This window comes from Crocodylus porosus, unplaced genomic scaffold (assembly GCF_001723895.1).
Source record: "Crocodylus porosus isolate Cpor-Errol unplaced genomic scaffold, CroPor_comp1, whole genome shotgun sequence".
Lineage (NCBI taxonomy): Eukaryota > Metazoa > Chordata > Crocodylia > Crocodylidae > Crocodylus > Crocodylus porosus.
The window spans coordinates 171,639,744-171,659,382 of NW_017728886.1; the positions used below are offsets into that span (position 1 = coordinate 171,639,744).

Sequence of the window (19,639 nt, forward strand, 5' to 3'; positions counted from 1 at the left end):
TTCCTCCTTCTGCATACGTGGTCAGGAGAGAGGGGATAAAAGCCTGCTAATGATTGTGCCCGGGGGCAGAGTGATTGATCTTTTGTCTCTCTCTCTGACCCTATTTGCAAATATATACCTTTTGTGTTGCTAATAGAGTGTGTCTGTGAAGGTTTTTTTTCCACCTCCCGAGAAACGAACCACGATTTTTATATCAGTATGGTGGTGGTGTCTCCCCCCGTGTCGCCTCTTACCTGAGGAAAGGGGAGGGGTGCCCTGGCTGCCGCTGGCCCCACACAGCACACCACAGTGCCTCTCCACCCCAGCTCACTCTCCTGATTCACTTCCACCCTCGGCCAGTAGCTGACGGTGAAGAGGTACTCCTCTGTGGCTGGACGTGGAGCAGGGGAGCTCACACACAATGGCTACTGCCAGCACGCACCACCCCACACCGCTGCCTCCCAGGAGCAGGGACCGGGAGCGGTGAGGGCAGTGGTGCCCCTCTGTGGGCCACACAGGCACCGGCTGGACACCAGGGGGAGAGCTCAGACACAGGGGGTTTGCATTCAGCAGCCAGTGCCACTTCCACCCATTACCCCGTGCCTCTTCTGTGCCACTTTTCCATGGCCAGTTGCATGTACGTCTCCACGGGCTGCTGACAGGCCTCACGCCTGGCAAATTGCATGCCACCCATTAGCCCACAGCCACACGTACAACTGGCTGTGGAAAAACTCTGCGCTGCCGTGGTGGTGCAGGGTGGTGGCAGTAACTGAATGCAAGCACCACCCCACCCTGCATGTCTGCTGCAACCACCAAAAGGGATACATTAGTTTAAAAAAGGTTCAAAAGCCCTATTTTAGGGGAATCATCTTGAACAAATATGTTATTCTGCATTTGCAGCATAGGCTGATTTCTGCAGTTTATTTTCATAGTGCATTGCAACATTTTTTTTTATATTTGCCTTTGGGTTTACATAATACTGATGGTGACTTACAAGTATCAATATTAGAATAAATTTTCAAATGACAGTTTACTGAACAAATTGTTCAAAGAGGAAAAATTGGGGAGTTATCTTCTGGTTTAAGTATTTGTTATTAATTCTTGGTAGTGTTGGAGTACTGTTGTAGTCATAATGGTCCAGGAATTATGCCAGAGGCAAAAATTTTTGGGGAGTGATATCTTTTATTGAACTGTCTGGTTTGGATAAAGATAGACAAGCTTTTGAATTGTGAAATTGGAGAAGGGAAAAATTCCCAGGGGGAACAGATAAACAACTAGCAAAAGAAGTGAAGCTTGATTACTGGGAAATCAAGTCCTATCAAAAGGATGGAGGATCATTATTACCTGTAGTATGTAGGAAGAATTTCGGGAATTGGGTAATTCTGTGTGCCATAATAATAGTGTGTGCCATAAAGTCACTGTCAGGCTAGGTACAGATGTGTGGGGAGGTCATATCACATTAAAAAGAGCCACCTGATCTAACATAGTTTGCCCAAGTGTGAACCTTACACTTAGATCCCTAGCTAGGTCAATCTAAATGTGAACTGTTCAGAAGTTCATGAAGTTTCGATTACTCTAAAAGTTAACTATATTCAAAGTAGTCTTAGATCGGGTCTGGCGAGACCTGTTTAACTGAACTTCTGTACAGTTCTCAATGCAGTCTTGGGGCTGGAGTGCTTTTCCTAATCCCACTCCAGCACTAAGCTATTTTTAGCCCCCAGCCTCTCCCCACACCCCCAGATGGTGCTCCCCCCGCATACGAGCCAGCCCCCAGTCCTGCCTCCCCAAGTTGGCCAAACCCCCCAATCCTGCAAGGTGCTTCTAGTGCTGGGAACAGATGGAAGTAAGCTGGGATGGGTGGAGGGGCAGGTGAGATCAGGAGGGGGTTGGCTCACTGAAGTGGGGGTTATTCATCTGAGCATGGGGAAGATAACTCCCCCCATCCTGCCAACCCTCCTTCAGAGCTGCCAACCCTCCCAATCTGAATGCCCCTTCCTCCACCCAGGCATACTTCTGTCAGGCTCTTGGGACCAATGAATGCCAGTAAAGCTGATGCTAGGAGAAGTTTTTGGTATCGGGGCAGTTCGGTATCGTGAGGGGGCTGGGGGAGTCTGGGGGTGTTTGGGATGAGTGAGCCTCTCTGATTCCGCCAGCCCCCTGCACACCCTACTTGCCCTATTCCTTCCACCCCCCATGGACCCTGCTTGACCCCCCCCTCCATTCCCTTCAAGCCCCTCCAGTAAGCCCCCATCTGAACTTATCTTAGATCAGGTTGCCATTTTTAACTTGACCTAACGTTCTTGAATGTCTTTACTTTCAATATTCAGTAATATTCTGTATGTAGTCATTGGTTCCTAGTGTCTAGCCAGCTGAAGAATTTTTGTTCTCAAACTTGCCTTTTCAAGGTGTTGGGTAGATTTCCCCTGAGCATAAGCTTCAGGAGGTCAGGAAGGGAGTGGTTTTTCTGTTTAAAAAAACAAAACAAAAACCAAAAAACTTTGCCCTTACTGATATTTGGACATCTATCCTGGCTTTCAAACAATCTCCTAACCTTGCCCAAATGTGTCATCAGTAGACATCAAATGGGACATAGCCTTGCCTTAACAATAAATGCCTAACTTGTCAGCATGGCTCCATGGCTGCAACAGCTAACATGTGCACAATTCTAATATTATAAAAGCCTTAGTCTGCCTGTCTGTCTGTCCATAATGCTTTATTTGCACTCTGATTGGCTGACTGAAACAGCCAATTGGAGTGCTCCACAAGCATTCCACAGGAGATGGCATAACAGAGCACCGCCATGACGGCAAAGTGGCAGTGAGAACCTTTCAGAGCATGGGGGAGGCAAGGTGCTAGCCTTGGCTTGCTCCTCTCAAGCAACGCTGAGGACAAGAAATGGGGGCAATGCCAGATGTGGGGCTGCCAGGTCCTGATAAAAGCCAGAAAGGAGAGGGAGGTGGAGCATGGTGGCTGTGTTCTGCTGCTTCTGCCAGCAGACCCTGCCAACAGCTGGGAGGGAGGGGAGTGGGGAGAGGAGGCTGGTGGCCATGGGCTGGGCGGACCCAAAGTGCGGGGTGGGGGGAGTGGCACTGGACCTGGAGCACAGGGGTGAGGGTGAATAGGCCCAGACTGGAAAGGGAAGTAGGGTGGGAACAAGCCTAGACTGGGGAGAAAAGGGGAGGGGTGGAGATGGGGGAGTAGGGCTAGACCTGAAACACAGGGGGGTGGGAGGCAGACACGTGCCTCTGTCCACTCCCCTGCTCCCTTCGCCATCCCCCCCACCGGTCATTCTTGACGGGCAATTGACTGTGATAAGAATCACTGGTTCCTATGCATGCTTTCCCTCAAATGTGATAAATCTGATCCAATGCACCAAATGCCCTCATGGCAATGACATTAGTGAAACTAAACAAACAATAATCTGCCTGATTAGTTGGTCCAGTTGTAGATATCACTCCAAAAATCCTTGCCTCCTATCAATTCTTCTATGTTGGGTTTTTCCAGATCAGTCCTGAACATGAAAAAAGTCATTTTGGGGGGAGATATGGGAGGGGCAGCTAGCTTTTAAGTGTCTGTTATTGGAACTTAAGACATATATCAGTCTTTGTTTTTTTTTAAACCTTTTTCCAATTAAAAATAACGAGAAGATAATTACTCCAAGCCCACTAGATGTCATGCTTTCCCCATCACACCTGAGAGAGAGCCCAGTTATCTCACTGGAGAAGAAAATATAGAAACATTTATCTACAGTATAAATTTTGTGGTACTGATTTCAAATAGCCAGGAGTTGCCAGCTGCCAAACCAAATAATATAATTGCCAGTAGGAATACTCTGATATTATAATGGAATTTTTAAAAAAACTTCCAGATTAATCTGTTACGAGTGTCATTTATTGTTTATGGGAACTGCTTTCTGGTTCAGTAAACATCTCCAGAAACTAATGGCATCCCTCTCTCTCTCTCTCTCTCTCTCTCTTTTTTTTGATGAGTAAAAATGTTTTTAATGGAATGAAATTCCTACTTTCATTTTACTATCTGTTATCAAAGACCAAGTAAGCAAAGGTTCTAAATAAGAGTGATGTTATTTTTTCTTCCTTTCTTGTATCTTATTTTACCCTACCTCTGATTTTAAAAAATTAAGATTTTTTTCAAATCCACAATTAATTGGCTTACAAAATGAAAAAATCCTAATTCTTATGCAGTACTCTTTCTTTAATAGATCTTAAAGTTTTTTATAAATGGACAAGTCCAATTATTATCATTCTATAGATAGAGAAACTAAGGACGTGGGATGAAGTTATTCATTCATCATTGCAGAACTAAACAGCAGCAGAATTGAGAATAAACCCAGGCCCATTTGGACCTCTTGAGTGGTCTGCATTGCCTTCCTCTATCAGATTTTCACATTACAGGAATTTGATAGATTTCTGATTTCTGCTCTCTGATTTGCATCTTCAGATTTTCTGTCAGATTATAGCTTGGGTAATAGAACCGTACAATACAATCACCTATTATTCTTATAATTAATATGTTTTATATCTAGAATTAGTGTTGGAAGACATCAGCTTACCATGCTCAGCGTTATAAAAACGTGAAGGAATATGTATTCCTTATTCAAGAATGCTTATCTGATCAAAATGGCCAGTTTTTAGCAACTCGTACCAAATGTGGTACAGATTAAAGGAGCTAAAACTGTTTCCCAAATGTGTCCATAGCTTTCAGTTGTGGCTTTTCTTCTCTAAGGAATCTTCTCGTTATATTATAAAAATGTGTGCTTACGGTTTGGATCCTTGGTTACCAGAGTGCTATATAATATGATTTAAACCTTTGAATGGAGCACTGACTAGAATTAATCATTGAAAACCTATTAGAGAAATGCCAGTGGGATTTTTGTACTGGAGGTTAAGAAGATTTTTAATTCATAAGTAATGATGGATAAAGTCCAATAAGTCAAATCTCTTTTGCACTTTTTGCACATTTTCCCATCCAGTTGTATTAGCTGCCTCATAAATAACGCTCACTCCATCCCCCCCATTTCAAATTCTTTTGTTTTGCTTTTAAACCATAACAAAGCTTTATTATTCCCCATGGGTTGATGGAGGCAGTAGTAAAGATATGCTTTTACTGAGTATAATGTCCCAGAACCTCAGTTCTTTATCAAAGGTAGTTTATGAAGGCAGCAAGATCCTTCCTTCCTGAGAAGGCAGAACACTGTGAAATGACTTCATTGTGTTATTGCATGTGTTTTACTTGGGTAACCAAAAAAAAAATCAGTTTTTAACTGCTATCCATTACCAGAAAAATTTAACAAGTGTAAGTAGCTGAAGAGTTGTATTTTTAGAAATTCTTTAAGTTATTGATTTCTACATACCTTGGATCTTATTTACCTTAGCTGGTTATAAGATTCTGGCATCTGTAAAGCCCAGAAAGCATGGGGGGGATAGGGGAACTGTAAAAATGTAATACAAGTAACAGCATTTGCATGTTAGTGTATTATCATTTTCCGGAAATTTTGGATCTGGGTTGCCAACTTCTTATGATGACCAAACTTTTTACTGTCAAGTGTTTTTGCTTATATACGTTTCACAAAATATAACTCTAACCATCCGTGTCTGTCCGGTGCTCCCCACCTAGGCTTTTTTGGTTTCCCAGGGCCAACTGCAGGATTGCGGGCTGACAGTTACCTGACCCACTGAAGCTTCTTTCCTGCCACATCTTTGATGGAAGCTTTCTCTCAGGGACTGATGTTACACCCAGTTCATTGGTGTTCGGCTACGGTCTCTTGGTAGCATGAGGATTTGGGGGCTCCACCTCCCTTACACCCTACCTAGTGCCAACCTTGTTGTTGTGTCGATGTTCCTTGGACCTGGCATTGATGTCAGTCACCATCCTCACCCTTCCTCCTCCGTCTTCTTACCATTTTTCTTGACCCTCTCCCCAGGAGGGTCCCCATGTTCCTCCTCTGGACATCTGGAGGAATTTCCTTGACTCTGTGGGTGAAGGTAGCTCCCCACATGGGGGTCACCACCATCAGTCATCTTCGGCTTCTGCCCAGTTCATCTGTAGGCTGTCAGGGACTTCCGGTCCTGCAGTTGGACCAGAACCCAGGGATTTTATCTGGGGCTTGCTGCCCTGGGCAACAAATCAGTGCAGGCAAGCCCTTACAAAGCACCTCCAAGCTGGTGCCGGCTTTCCTTCTTCAGCCTGCTCCCAGGCCCCAGCTGGTGATGCTGTGGGACGCCTTCCGGTTCCTGGTAAGTTTTTTGCTGGGTGGTGGATGCACTGCTGCTCATTCGTTCCCACATCCCCAGGGGCTGAGGGTTTGCTTGTGTGGCTTTCTCACCCCTGCTGCCATTTCTCTGCGGTTCTGCATGCTGCAGAGTTGCTGGTGTTGCTGGCAGTGTGGCAATTCTACTGCCACCACCATGTCCCCACGGCTTGGTATCCGGCAGGGCTGCTGGCATCTTCAGTAGCGTGGGGCTTTTGCCGTAGCCACCAGATCCCTGTGGCTTGGAATTTCCCTTGCCCCTGCCACAGTAACCCTTCTGCCAGGCCCTGGACAAGGGTGGATTCAAAGTTAGGGTTTAACATAAACCATAACAAAAAAGTTTGGTTGTTAGTAAGATGTTTGCTGATTTGTCAGTAAAAGAAATTTTCTTGGGTTGGCAACCCTGCTTGACTGCAGTAATGGTTTTGCACCAAGTTGCCTACATCCCAGGAGTCTCCTACTCACCCCCACTCCCTGATATCCCCAAATGCACCTCACACTTTGCTGTCCCCTCCAGCTCATCGCCCAACCTTATTGATGCTGGTCTTGCATCCCCATCTCAGCACAGACCACCCCCCCTCCAAAGAGAGGAGTGACTGTCTGCCTAACTGCCACCCAACTGTTGTTAAAGACAGAGATGCTACAGTAGCAGCATATGGCTGGGGGCAGGGGCTAGGGGATACAAAACTCAAAGAGAATGTTTCCTGGCGGTTGCTGTGCTCCTGCTCGGACACCAGGTGATGGTGCCTTGCTGTCTGTCCTTCAAAAATTGCCTCTGTGGAAGGATTTTCAATCAAGCTCCAGTTGCTTAGCATTTATATAGGCAGCTCAATCTTTTTACAGATCAGTGTTTTTAGGCTTGTTTTTTACAGTCTGTCCATAAATTTATGGGCAATTGGCAATCCTGATTTGGATGACCCTATAAACATGTTTCTATCTCTGTGACAATTATTTTTGCAGCAGTAGTTTTTCTCATGTTTTGACAAAAAGCCCTTTTGCAGGTTTATGTAACTTTTATTTACTGAAGCTTTTACAACCAGTAACTTAATATTTCTGTAAAGAAAAATTAATTTATGGCTTTAATCAGTTATAAATATCCTTGGAGTTGAGATGCAGTGCCAAATCAGTGAGTTGACCATAAAACTGGCTGGATTGGTTAAAGGCAGAGTAATTTAAATGGTCAATTTTAATGATGATTTAAATTAGCAAACAAGGAAGCTTTGGTTTAATAATTGATTTTAGTTTTGTTTTTAGTTTTGTTTTTCATTTGTACTTTTTAGTTGTGTTTTTGTGAGTTATTCTCACATTGGCTGGTCTAACTTAATATTACACTTTGATACTACAGGAAGATATGTTTTATCTGTATGTAAGTCATTGTGTATATTTATTTGGGGTGTTTCTGATTACATCCTTCAGAATTTTAGATCATTTCTGTATCACAAATTTACCATAGCAAGCACAGTATCATAGAAAGCAAAGTCCATCCTTTCATACCTAGTGTTTGTTTTGTTTTGAATGTACTAGGGATTAAACAGAATAAGATTTTTCCTTCCTGAGAAGGCAGAACACTGTGCTTCTTCTAGAAGCAACTGCTATTGAAATCTGGGTTTAGCACATTAATCAAATTTGGTTCCAGGCGTTAACCAATGACTTCTATCAGTTCAGTGTCTCCTTTCTTTAAAATTTCAGTAGCAAGCTAATTGCTTGAATATTTATTTTATTTAAATATCTTGAATAGATTATGTTAAATTAAGCTATACTTTCAAATAGGTGTATTTTTAAGAAGAAAAAATATATTCAGTATATCTCTGATATAGCTTTGAATTATTTTTATGTCAGGCATTGATACCTCTCATTATCCATCTTTGTCTAAATAATTAACTATAATTACTCAAAACGCATTTAAAAAGTGTGGCAAAAATATAGCTCCATTATGGCAGATTTTTGTTTCATTTTGCATAGCTAAAAAAGGTGGGAAAGGTCAGTGTGCATAATTGTAATGAATTTCTGGAATTGGGGTGCTTCAGATGGGAACTGTTTTTGATAGAATTCAGGGAAACAACTTTTGAACACTACATATTTAAAAAAAAACCAAAAAAAAAAAACAACCAAACAAACCCCACTTTTTCCTGAAAAATTAGCTGTAATTGACTTATTCTGTTTATTTTTAGTGTTTTTTTGAATGAATAAACAACATTACTTTCATGGTTTCTTAGATCCTTTCTGCATCACCGTCAGTAGGAAGTGCTGCTGAGTTGCAGGTGCCTGTCTCATCACATTTGACTAGCTTTATCCCTGAAACACCTGTTGATCGACTTATGGCTCAAGGTAACCAGATGAGTTTGATTTTAACTTTTTGTGTTTAAAAACTTTTGATATATGTATATGAGTTTGTGTGTGTGTACAGGGAGAGGGTGGATTATTCATGTTACCCAAGATTTGCTGATAAAATCTGATGTCTTTATGGAATGGGAGTGAATTGCACATGAATGTTGTATCTAGCAGCTGCTGCTTAAGGTCATAAAAAATTAAAAACAGTCTTTTGGGGAGGTGGATTTTTTTTGGAGAACAGACTTGTGTTTAAATTAGTGACTTAAAATGTTTGCATTCTGTAAGCAAGTTGGTTATGATCAGAAGTTGCATTCATTTGGGCGGGGCGGGGTGTAGCTATCTCAGTCAGCTTTTATTGGGCAAATTTCTATATTGGTAACAGACTTGCTTTGCTGGCCAACATATCCAATATTTAGCCAGCAAAGAAATAGGGTTAAGTGGTGAAGAAACTTTCTTTACTTTTAAAGATGGAACAGGACTGTTCAATTGTTCTGGCTATGTAGGGATGCCTCTACTGAACTTGTTTAAGATGCATCTATTTGTTGGAATTCTGATTCCATTGTTGTCAATCTGTCAGCTTTCCAGAACACTTAAGTTTTATTAAATAAATCAGTGCTATGTATAAAACATCTTCAGTTATAAAAGTTGTTGTCTCAGTGATTCTTCATCTCTCCTAATATGCCAGTCATCTTTATAAAAAAAAAAGTGTCAGTACTCAGTAGAAAAGTATTTTTAAATAAGCACATTGTTAAATAAAGCAATGAAATTATTTTCTAAATTTATTTGAAAATCTTGCGCGTTTTATGGATATGTATCTTTCTTCCTCAGAAGGATAATCATGGAGATTGGGTACCTCAGATGTATGGACATTGCTAATTGTTCTATTTAAAGGAAACAGATTACCACAAATTATATATTTTATTATTAATGATTACAAATGTAAAGAAAATAAAAAAATAATCCATGCAAATATTTTATTCATCATTTTTGTTTCTGTCTTTGATTACTATGTTAGTCTCTTGTTCCAAAGTCTGTCAAGCAGTATTGTATGTTTGACTTCCTATAGTTTAGAGGAATAACCATATGACGCTTAGCATGTTGTTATTTCAAGATCCCTTAATTTATTGTTTAAAAGTGTATAAAGAAGTTGTTCTCATTACTTGGAGAAATGAAGTAGTTCATTATGTCATATAATGGCTCTGCCTTATCATTTAGTGGTGGTTTTTGTTTTGAATATTCTGTTCCAGGTCAGAGTGACACAACTACAACAGCACCTCCAAGTCTATGTGATTCTCCCCTGTCCGCTGTTCTCTCTAAACAGTGTGCTGTAGTCACACCTCCTCTTGTGTCAGCTGTATGTAGCCTGCTGGACAATCTGCTGGCTGTCATGCCAAAGGATACTGGAATTGCACTCCAAAAAGCACACTTATTACCACTTCTCAGTAGGTATGAGATCAATAACTGCTGATCTACAAATAAGCGCAGAAATAGAGAAAAACTAGAATGCAATGAGCAATAATACCCATGTTTCTAAACAAAACTGTTATTGATATTGATTGGCTTTTGGGTAGGTTGAGGTTTCACAAATGCTTTTTAAATGAAGCCAGTAGAAGCATAGACACATATGTTAATTTTATCTTCACAGAATAGGTGTTTGTTTCCAGATAGATGATTATCACTGTTTTGGTTGAGTCTTTTAGTACAAGATTGTTCTTTACCCTTGTAATTGCAAACTGTCTCTAAATAGGTGTATATTCATGATTCTTTTTTTCAAAATTTAATATATGATCTAGTCAGATATTCAGAGTAGCAAGTGATTTATACTTCATTGTGCAATTCTCTTTTTTTAGTTGTACAAAATATGAAAAGAAGAAAAGCAGCTCTCTGCTTATTTAATAATGTATCATACTAGAAGTAGTAGTTGGGTTTTTTATTTCCAAGCATTTTTGCACCAACGTAGTTACGTTCATATTAAGAGTTTTATACTGGTATGACTGTTTTCAGATAATAATAACGCCCTTGTAAAATATTGTACTCTGAATTACTGAACTATATTTTACCTTGTATATATTTCTAACATTTTGTTATCCTATATTTTACATTAGCCTTGTAAATGCTAGCTTGGTAGAGAGATGTATTTTGGAACTGAAAGCTCCATTGCCTCATCCATGTCATAATGAACATACAAAAGTGCAGGTTAGTGGTGTACAAATTTACAGATGCAAAATTACGTGAGCTGAAATATGTTGAAGTTTAAGGAAGTTGTTCAAATATGTCTCTTTGACACGGTGTAAACCCAGTATCCTGGTGTAACTGCTTCCGAGCTTTCCTAATCTATCATGTAAAAACATGACTTGTACCTAAAGATCCTTTCATGAATTAGGAAGCAAAGCAGACTACATGTTTTATTCACAGCAGACTATTTATTTATAATTATGTTTAAAAATATCGGGCCACAAGATACTAAGTTTTTAATATTTTTAACATTTTAAATTACTTAAGAAAACAATTTTTTAAACCTTATTTTTTAAGTTACATGTTCAGCCAATTCTGTATTATCTCTTTACCTAGCATGCTTACAAACAGGTGGATTATAAACTGTCACAGACAGAATTTTTTTTACGGTGACAATATAGCATAGTTGTGGTCTTAGTGACATTTTTATTATAATCATTTTGCCACAAATTTTCTATAAAGTATTTGTTAACATTACAATAGTGCTATATCCAGTGATTACAACTGTGCAGGCATTACTTTTAGATCAGTCTAACTAGCTAGATTATTCCAAATGCTAGTCTGTGCTGACATTTGTGGATTTAAATGGGGCCAAAAATTGTAGTGCTGATCTGAGTTCACCTGAGTGCAAATGTTTGCTAGTTTGGGTTAACCCACTAGTTCACTAACTTAGATCAGGAATGGGTAAACAGCAAACATTTGCACACTATTGGAGCACAGCCTTGGGGCCAGGAAAACCTACCTCTTCCCCTGACTGAGCTATTTTTAACACCTTGATCCCCTCCACAGACCTGCCAGCCTTCCCAATCCCACCCATCCTTCCCCCAACCCCTAGTTACTTACACTATGTTCCTGGCACCAGTAAACATCTACATACACCACTCCCAATCTACGATCACACAACTTCAGCAACTCGTGTGATAGTTGACTTGGTGTAGCAAATGTTTATATGCACCCTTAGAATACTTTCCCTTCTTTCATTAAAAACTGTTCTGAAATATTTAAACAAAAGGTAAAATTTGAACAAAATGCATGCATTTTCACGAACAAATTCTACATGTTATTTAGAGAACTGTGTATATTCAAAAAGCACACAACAAACTGTCCATTAAATTGTCTGATTTAATATACTGATGTCTCAACCTATCTTAAATAGTTTTAGTTTTAAATAGCTACCTAATGTGCAAAGCATTACACTTTTATTGTGCTCATCTTATTTATTACCTAGTTCACACAACAGATATGATCACCTGATTTCAGGTCCTAATTCTGCAAATATTTAAGTGTGTGTGTATGTATATAAGACAACCCTAAAAATAAAATGACTCCCCAATAATTAGATTTTATATATGGAAATTTTATAAATTTGTTATAATTTTTCCAGGTATAGAATCCAAGTATTGGAGGATTGTCTTGAATCCCACCCTCACTATCACCCCACTGATACATCAGGGAAAGTAGTGTCCAGGGAGCATCAGGTGACTCCATTGCCTACTGCCTTGTCCACTTCTTCCCCCTGCCCCCGGCTCCCCACAGCATCTGTCCCTCCCCTAAACTCCCCCCAGTCTCTGCCCCTTTTCTCCTACCAGCATTCTGCAGTTTCTGCCTTTTCCCCTCCCCCACTCCTAACTGTCAGATGCTGCTCAGGCTGCTCCATCCCAAAGCACAGCACATGGAAACTCAGCCATTGCCTACCCATGTGTCATTGTCAGCACAGCTGATTGGCCAGGCAAGCAATGTAGCAGTGCTGGTGCTGCTGATTGGCTGGGCAGAGGAAGGAGTTTCCATAGGCTCTGTGCCTGGGAAAGACCCCAGCCTGAGCTGAAGCCAAGCTGCAGGAGGAAGGGTGTGGCAGGTGGCAGAAGCTGTAGAGAGGAAGTAGAAGCAGAGGATTTCTATGAATCTAACTCTGGTCCCAACTTAGGTTCAGGGGTAGAGCCAGAGCTGCAGCAGCTGCCTGCTCCCCCTTCTACTTTGTATGCAAATGTAAGATGAGGGACTTTTTTCTCCCATGTTGTTTGGGAGGGAAACCTTGTCTTCTATTTGAGTAGTATAGTAGTTTTCCTTTATACGACAGTGATACATGGAAAGATATGGTTAGAGCATGTCACAGAAAATTCTAAAAAGAAACTAACATAACACACGTATTAACAGGAAGACACAGGGTGCTTATAAAGTCCTTCTGCAAATTTACTTTAATAAATTTGGGTGTATGCATGATACGAGCAAACTGTAAATGGTGACTGAAAGCATAATTCATTACATTTTAATACAGTACAGCTCAATTTTCTAGACTTCAACATATCCACCATTTTTTGTGATATTTTGTTGAATCCGACTTTCCAACTAGTAGAAAACATATTCCAGTTGCTGCTGAATGAGTTCATGAATTGCTTTTGTGATCTGTACCGTATGCATAGCTTACACCATGCTAAAAAAAAAAACCTTAATGAATTATTCTTTCAATCACCGTTTATAGTTTGCTTCGATCATGTGTATACCCAAAGTTATTAAAGTTTAAAGTTATACAAGGATTTTATAAACATCCTGTATATTGATGGTATATATACCAATGACTTATGAAATATAAATTATGCCAGACTCTTCTACAGTGTTATCTGCCAAGATAGCTGATTTTTTATGCAGGGAAGAAGTGGCAAATTTAATCTCTCTGGGCTTCACTAAAGCAATTGATGTAATGCCGTATGAGAAATTGTTATGGAGCTAGAGAAGATGTGGATTAGCAGAAGTATTCTTATATGGGTTGAAAAGTAGCCACGTGGGAGATAAAAATAGGTAGTGTTTTAAAAAAAAAGATGCATCAAGCCGGAAAAAGGATATTAATGGAATTATTCAAGAATTAGTTTTAGGACCACTCTTATTTTCACAAAAGATAATTGCACAAATATTGGAAAGAGGGATGACAAACACAAAACCAGGAGACATCCTCAGTATGGAGGAGGATTAGGTAATGCAGAAAGAACTGCATAACATTGACTACTGGAGTAATCAAAATGGAAGTAAAATTCAGTAGGACAAAATACAGAGTTATTTAGTAACAAAAAAAATTATGCTGTGTGCTTGTAGCCCATCTGCTGGAAGTGAGTGAAGAGGAGAAGGACATCCTGAGGTCATCTAGTCCAGCTGCCTGCTTAGAACAGGATCACCCCCTGATTACACTATACCAGTCAATGCAGTTTTAGGATACAGCAGGAGAGGAGAAAGGAGTGCTATTGTAAAAGTCACTGGTGATGGTTCATCTGGAATATTTTCTATGGTTTTGGTAATTAATGGCTGCATACACATGCTCAAATGATCTGGGAGAATTCTCCCAGGTTTGTTTTCATGCTAGGAAAATTTACCTAGAGACAGCTGAGTAGATGACTTTATGACATCCCTTCTAGCCCTACTTTTCTATGACCCTGTTTGCCTCCCTAATAACTGCATCCCACTGTTAACTGGTGTGTACTCTGATCAAACAGTACACCCAGGTCTTTCTCCTCTTCACTCATTTCCAACAAGTTGACCATTATTGCATCATTTAAAAAAATGCCAAGGCTTTCTACAGCACCTGAATTACATCCAGGAAAACAGGGTTTTTTAAAATATTCGTAGTGTCCACATAACTTTAAAATAATTGTGGTTTTCTCATTATAGAATTTATTCTGTATTATTCTGTGCAAATTTCCAGAAACAATCAAAAGACTTTAGAGAAAAATTTATTAAACATTCAAAAAAGTAATTGATTGGATTACCTTTGAAAGAAAATAACAGTGACACATTCTGCAAAAAAAAGAAGATTGCTGTTTTCTGGATACATATGTATTCTTTTATCAACATTTCTGCTTTAGATTTTGTGCAGGTGATTTCATACAAATGTTGGCAGTAGGAATTTTCTAGCATTTATCATAATACTTAACTAAGACTAGTTCTTTTTGATGTCTGCCCTGTTCATTCTTTTTTCACATTTTATCTAGTTGATATGTATCTTAATTATATATATTTGATACGTATAATTGAGATGTGTGCATGCGTGTTCATTCAGAAGGCGGTATTAAGTAACATAATGTGGTATTTTCTGAGATAATGCAGGTGCAAAACTACAGCTTAATTCTGAGTCCCTTTTATTATGCTTAACAGGTTTTGTTGCTGCTTCAGTATTTATCATCAGTATCCAGGCTTCTGCAGTCATGCTTATTAGTAGATATTCAGCTTGTGATCCAAGATGAGCTACTGAAACCCCTTTTAGAAAATGTGTTCATGATCCTCTCTATATCTGCTAAGGATGGCTTGGGTAATATATAGTTATATCTGTACTGTAGACAAACAGTTGCAACTTTTTATTTAGCAAAATCAATACCGTGTTTCCTAATATTAGGCATTCAGTTGTGAAGTTACTAGTTTCTTTTCTGCATACTAATATTTTAGGAGTGTATGGTATATGTTTTCCATTCACCTTTACTCTCTCTTTGTTAAGCTATTTCCCCACAGCATTTTGGAAATAAATGCTTTTGATAATGCCATCACATTTTATTTTAAATGTAAATCCGTATGATCAAACTTAGATATCCAGTTTTGCATGTGGGTGTTATTAGCTTGAACTTTGTATGTTTTATTTGTAGATACTGAGTTAACATCTGCTCTTCACCAAACATGGACAGACTTGTTTAGCCTTCTGGCTACATTGTTAAGGAAAAGTGGCCAAATCTCTCTTCCATCTGTGACAGCAGCTCTTGCAAATCATTGGACTGCAATAATTGGTAACACCTATTCTTAGATAGGTTTAAACCTTGCAGCTAATAACAAACTAGGGTGAATTCTGATTAGATCCTAACAAGTATTTTCAGAGGACATGTCTGTAACAATAAACATAAATTATATTTGCTTTATGCTGAGGAGAGGCAAAGTATATATTGACCCCTTTTAAAAATTTTTATAACTTTCTTTTATGATTTTAGTAACTTAGTAATGTAATCTTGCAGATGTTATTCTCAGGTTTTAAAGACCTGGGTAGACAAAGCCTTGGATGGGATGATATAGCTGGGGGTGGTCTTGAGCAGGGGGGTTGGAGTAGGTTACCTCCTGAGGTCCCTTCCATACCTAATTTTCTATGATCCTGTTGTTCTATTCTGATTTACAAATGTGCTTGTAATGTATGTATTTTAACAGTTGTCAGTTGCAAATTTTGGCTAAATCAATCAGCTTTAATTAATGATGGAAACAAGCGACTGTCATGTTGTATTTATCTTTTTCTAACAAGTATAAGTTTTCTAGTTATACTTTGGAAACATAAATGTTTGAAAAATATTTGTCAAAGTCATAAGCTTTTCTTACTCAATTTGAGTGTTTATTCATGTTACTTGTATTGCTTGTATCTGATAATTAAGACTCAAATTCAGCAAAGTATTCAAGCACATCTACATTCACATATGAGAGCAGTTGCATTTAAAGTCTGGGCTCAATTTAGATATCTACCAAGTAACTTGCTGAATCTGGGACTAACGAAGTGAACCTCCAGTGACAGCATCTGACTGTGATTTGTTATTAGCACAGTTAGACTCAGGGCACTCCTTGGAAAATGCCAACTCTTAGCTTTCACTCATTTTTTTTGACTGGAAAAATCAAAATAAAAGAACAACTTCTCTGTTACGAAGCACTCAGAATGACCACAACAGATCAGAATGTTTTTAACGCTGTGCATTCCTATTAAAAATTTCTTAGTTAATCTTGTGAATTGCATGTAGGTTTTGCACTTCTAATAGTGCTCATGGCACCTCAGGGTACCATGGTATCCTGGCTGAGAATTACTGCATTGGTGTAATGCAGAGTTCTAACCTAAAGTGGACACTTGCTGTGGCTGTTGCAATGGGTCAAGCAGTCTTCAGGGTAGCAGGACTGTGTCATCAAAGCCTTTGCTTACCCTCCTGCCACAAAGGGCCTTGTGCACAGGGGTTCCAAATGCTGCAGCAGATCATGTCTCACCTTCTCTAGCTCACCAGTTGGCTGGATGGAGTATCTCTGGGTCAAATCCAGCCCATGTGCTATACATTTGGCACTCATGAACTAAGCTGTTTTAATACTCATTTTTTCTTCCTATGTATTTTTAATGCAAAACATTAAACCTACATATGCATCAGTAGTACTTAATGTAGCTGAGGTTTAGTGTGTAAAGTAGTGTAACAGGGGGCGTGACCAGGACAGCAGCCCCATATGTTGCCTCCATGATGGTGGGCAGTGGGGAGGAACAGGTGCAAAAACAGCCATTGATGCAAAAAAAAACCAAAACCAAAAACTGTTGTTCAAGTGGTGGCCTATCTAGTCTTGTTCTGAAATATTTGAGCTTTTTTTGGTGCTAAATGTGTTTCTTTTTTTTATGTAACCTTTTAGATACAGTTTGTGATTGTGTGCGTCTGTCTACCATGTGCCCTGACTTGTATGTGGCCAGTTTGCAATTCATCTCCATTCTGTTGGCTGAAGAAGGGAAAAGACAGCTCCAAGATAAACAGAATATTTGCAAGAACCCAACAATTACTTTTCTTCTAGATGAAGCTGGGGAAAGTCGGGCATCAGTAACCCAACTTAATGAACTATTAATTAAGGTATATGTTTTATATATTTAACTAATGATACAGCGGTATTGCTTTGAATACATGTCTGAGCCTGTTCTGGTTTTTTAGTATATGATGACACTAAAGTCTAATTAAAAAAGCTGACCAATCTTACCTGAGAACTACATTTATCTATTCAAATCCATAGTACATTAAATCTACTAATTTATAAAGTGTACGTGGCATAGATCTGCAGCATACTCCCAGTATTATTATATATCTGTTCCTCAAAACCACTAATTAGCGCTGTACTGCAATAGTGCTACAGTACGACAAAGTAGCTCAGGACAGGAGTAAAGAATACAGTATTTAACTGACGTTTCAAGATAGTGTTATATATGCAGAATACAATTATGTAAATAAAATGCAAAGTACTATTTCAAATATTTGTTCTTCCTATTATTCAGAGGGATTTGTAAGCATCAAAACCTCCCAGATTTTTTTCTGTCTTCTATATGTCAACAGTAGATGTACCCTTAAACAACAAACCATAATCTTAAAAATTAGAGATCAAGAAGACACATTAGGTCTTCAGTCCATCTCCTGTTACTGCAGTATTGTTGTTTACAAAACATTTATTAATGCATTGTCCAGTCTAGTTTTAAATCTGCCAAGCACTGAACTTCTGCTTCTTCCCTTGGGGAAACTGTTCCTCAGCCTAACAGATCTCTCTGACAGAACATTTTTCATGATATTCAACCTAAGTGTTTTTTCTTTCTTAATGTCACCTCATTATTCCTATTTTGACTTTCTTGTTCTTCCTTAAATAATTCCTTTCCCTCCTTGATATTTACACCCTTCAGTTATTTATAGACCGGTAAAATGTCTCTTATTGCTCACGACTCAGAAGATGTATATGGTACTATATATTTAACTTCTTTCTCCTCACAAGTCAATCCTTTCAGCTTCATAATCTTTTTCATTGCCCTGCTCTGAGCTACCTCCAGTTTGTCACAGTGTATTTGATAGCGATAGTAATATCGCTATCAAATATGAAAAAATATACTAAATGATTTACTAAAACCAAAATTCCTACATTTATCCCTACTTCTACATTTCTGCAAAATTCCCACATTTATTGGTTTGTTTCATAGGTTTGTGTGTCAGCATTTGTTCTTTATAAACTCCTGTGGTTTATTCCTCATATTGTTCTGATATCTAAATGTCTAGTGATTTTTCTTTTTAATATTCCATTATTTTACCGCAAAGTAAATGTGATTTTTTTTTTTAACTATGTGGTAGTCAGTTCCTGTGTAGCTGTGCAGGCACACAAGATCAGATGTTGCATAGCAGTGTCCTTTAGCATTATACAAGTCTTCTATCCCTCCTTGTGTTCCCAGTGGAAGACATGAAGAGGAGAATGGCTATTTAACTCCTACATAGCAACAAAATAGAGTCTGGCACAAATGCAAACTGTTATTTCTTAGCTCAAATTAATTTCTTCAGATTTTCAAACTGCTTCTAGCCTTCTGTGATTTTTTTTTGTATGTCCTTTGGGGAATTCCCCTGTCTTGCACATTCTGAACTGAACATGCACAATGTGCTTCTCTGGGCATGGACAAATGTACTTTTGTAGTGGCTTTTAGTGACTGCTGTACCTGTAGTGTCATCCAGGGCAAGTTTAGCTCACCTGAATCTCTGCAAGCTCAGTGTAACAGGCTGTATGGTCTCAAGCTCCCCCTTCTCCAGCCAATTTTGAAGCCTCTACAAATGTACCTTTCTTGGTATATTTTGCTAGCATGCATAAGCCTTGAGGCTCTTCTGTAAAGGTCCATAAAGGTCTATACAGACCCTAACATAAAGAGCACCAGATTTGTACAACTTGACAAACAGTATCATTGAGCAATCCATCAAAAACAGAAAAGATATTGCTGAAGAAACATCCAGCACCAACACTGGCATTTGTCATTGACTTTGGTACCGAAAGAGTCAATCTCAACATCAAAATGAAATTTGTCACCAACTGCTCTGGTGTTAAAGAGGTTTTGCATTGAAAGAGGTCTTGCAGGCAAAGCAGAAAGAAGTTTAGAAGTAGAAATGTGGTGGTCTTTCTTCAATGACAGGCAAAGCACAACCTCCAGAGAGAAGTCTTCTAAGCACACTCAGCTATGATGGCTAACAGGAAGGAGCAGTCAGCAACGCAGCAGACTCCTCAAACACCAGTGCTGGCTCCCCTGACACTTCAGTACCAAACTTGGCTTTTGTGAGTAAGATTATT

The 19,639-nt window shown here is 39.1% G+C and overlaps 1 protein-coding gene across 1 annotated transcript in view; it reads left to right on the forward strand.

Moving 5' to 3' along the window:
* LOC109316845 (rotatin-like) overlaps positions 1–19,639 on the forward strand; it is a 139,817-nt gene that overhangs the window by 93,632 nt on the left and 26,546 nt on the right. Inside the window, 6 exon segments of the mRNA XM_019545221.1 lie at positions 8,464–8,575; positions 9,826–10,024; positions 10,684–10,774; positions 14,954–15,107; positions 15,436–15,573; positions 17,201–17,412. Of these exon segments, the coding sequence (XP_019400766.1) occupies positions 8,464–8,575; positions 9,826–10,024; positions 10,684–10,774; positions 14,954–15,107; positions 15,436–15,573; positions 17,201–17,412 (906 nt within the window).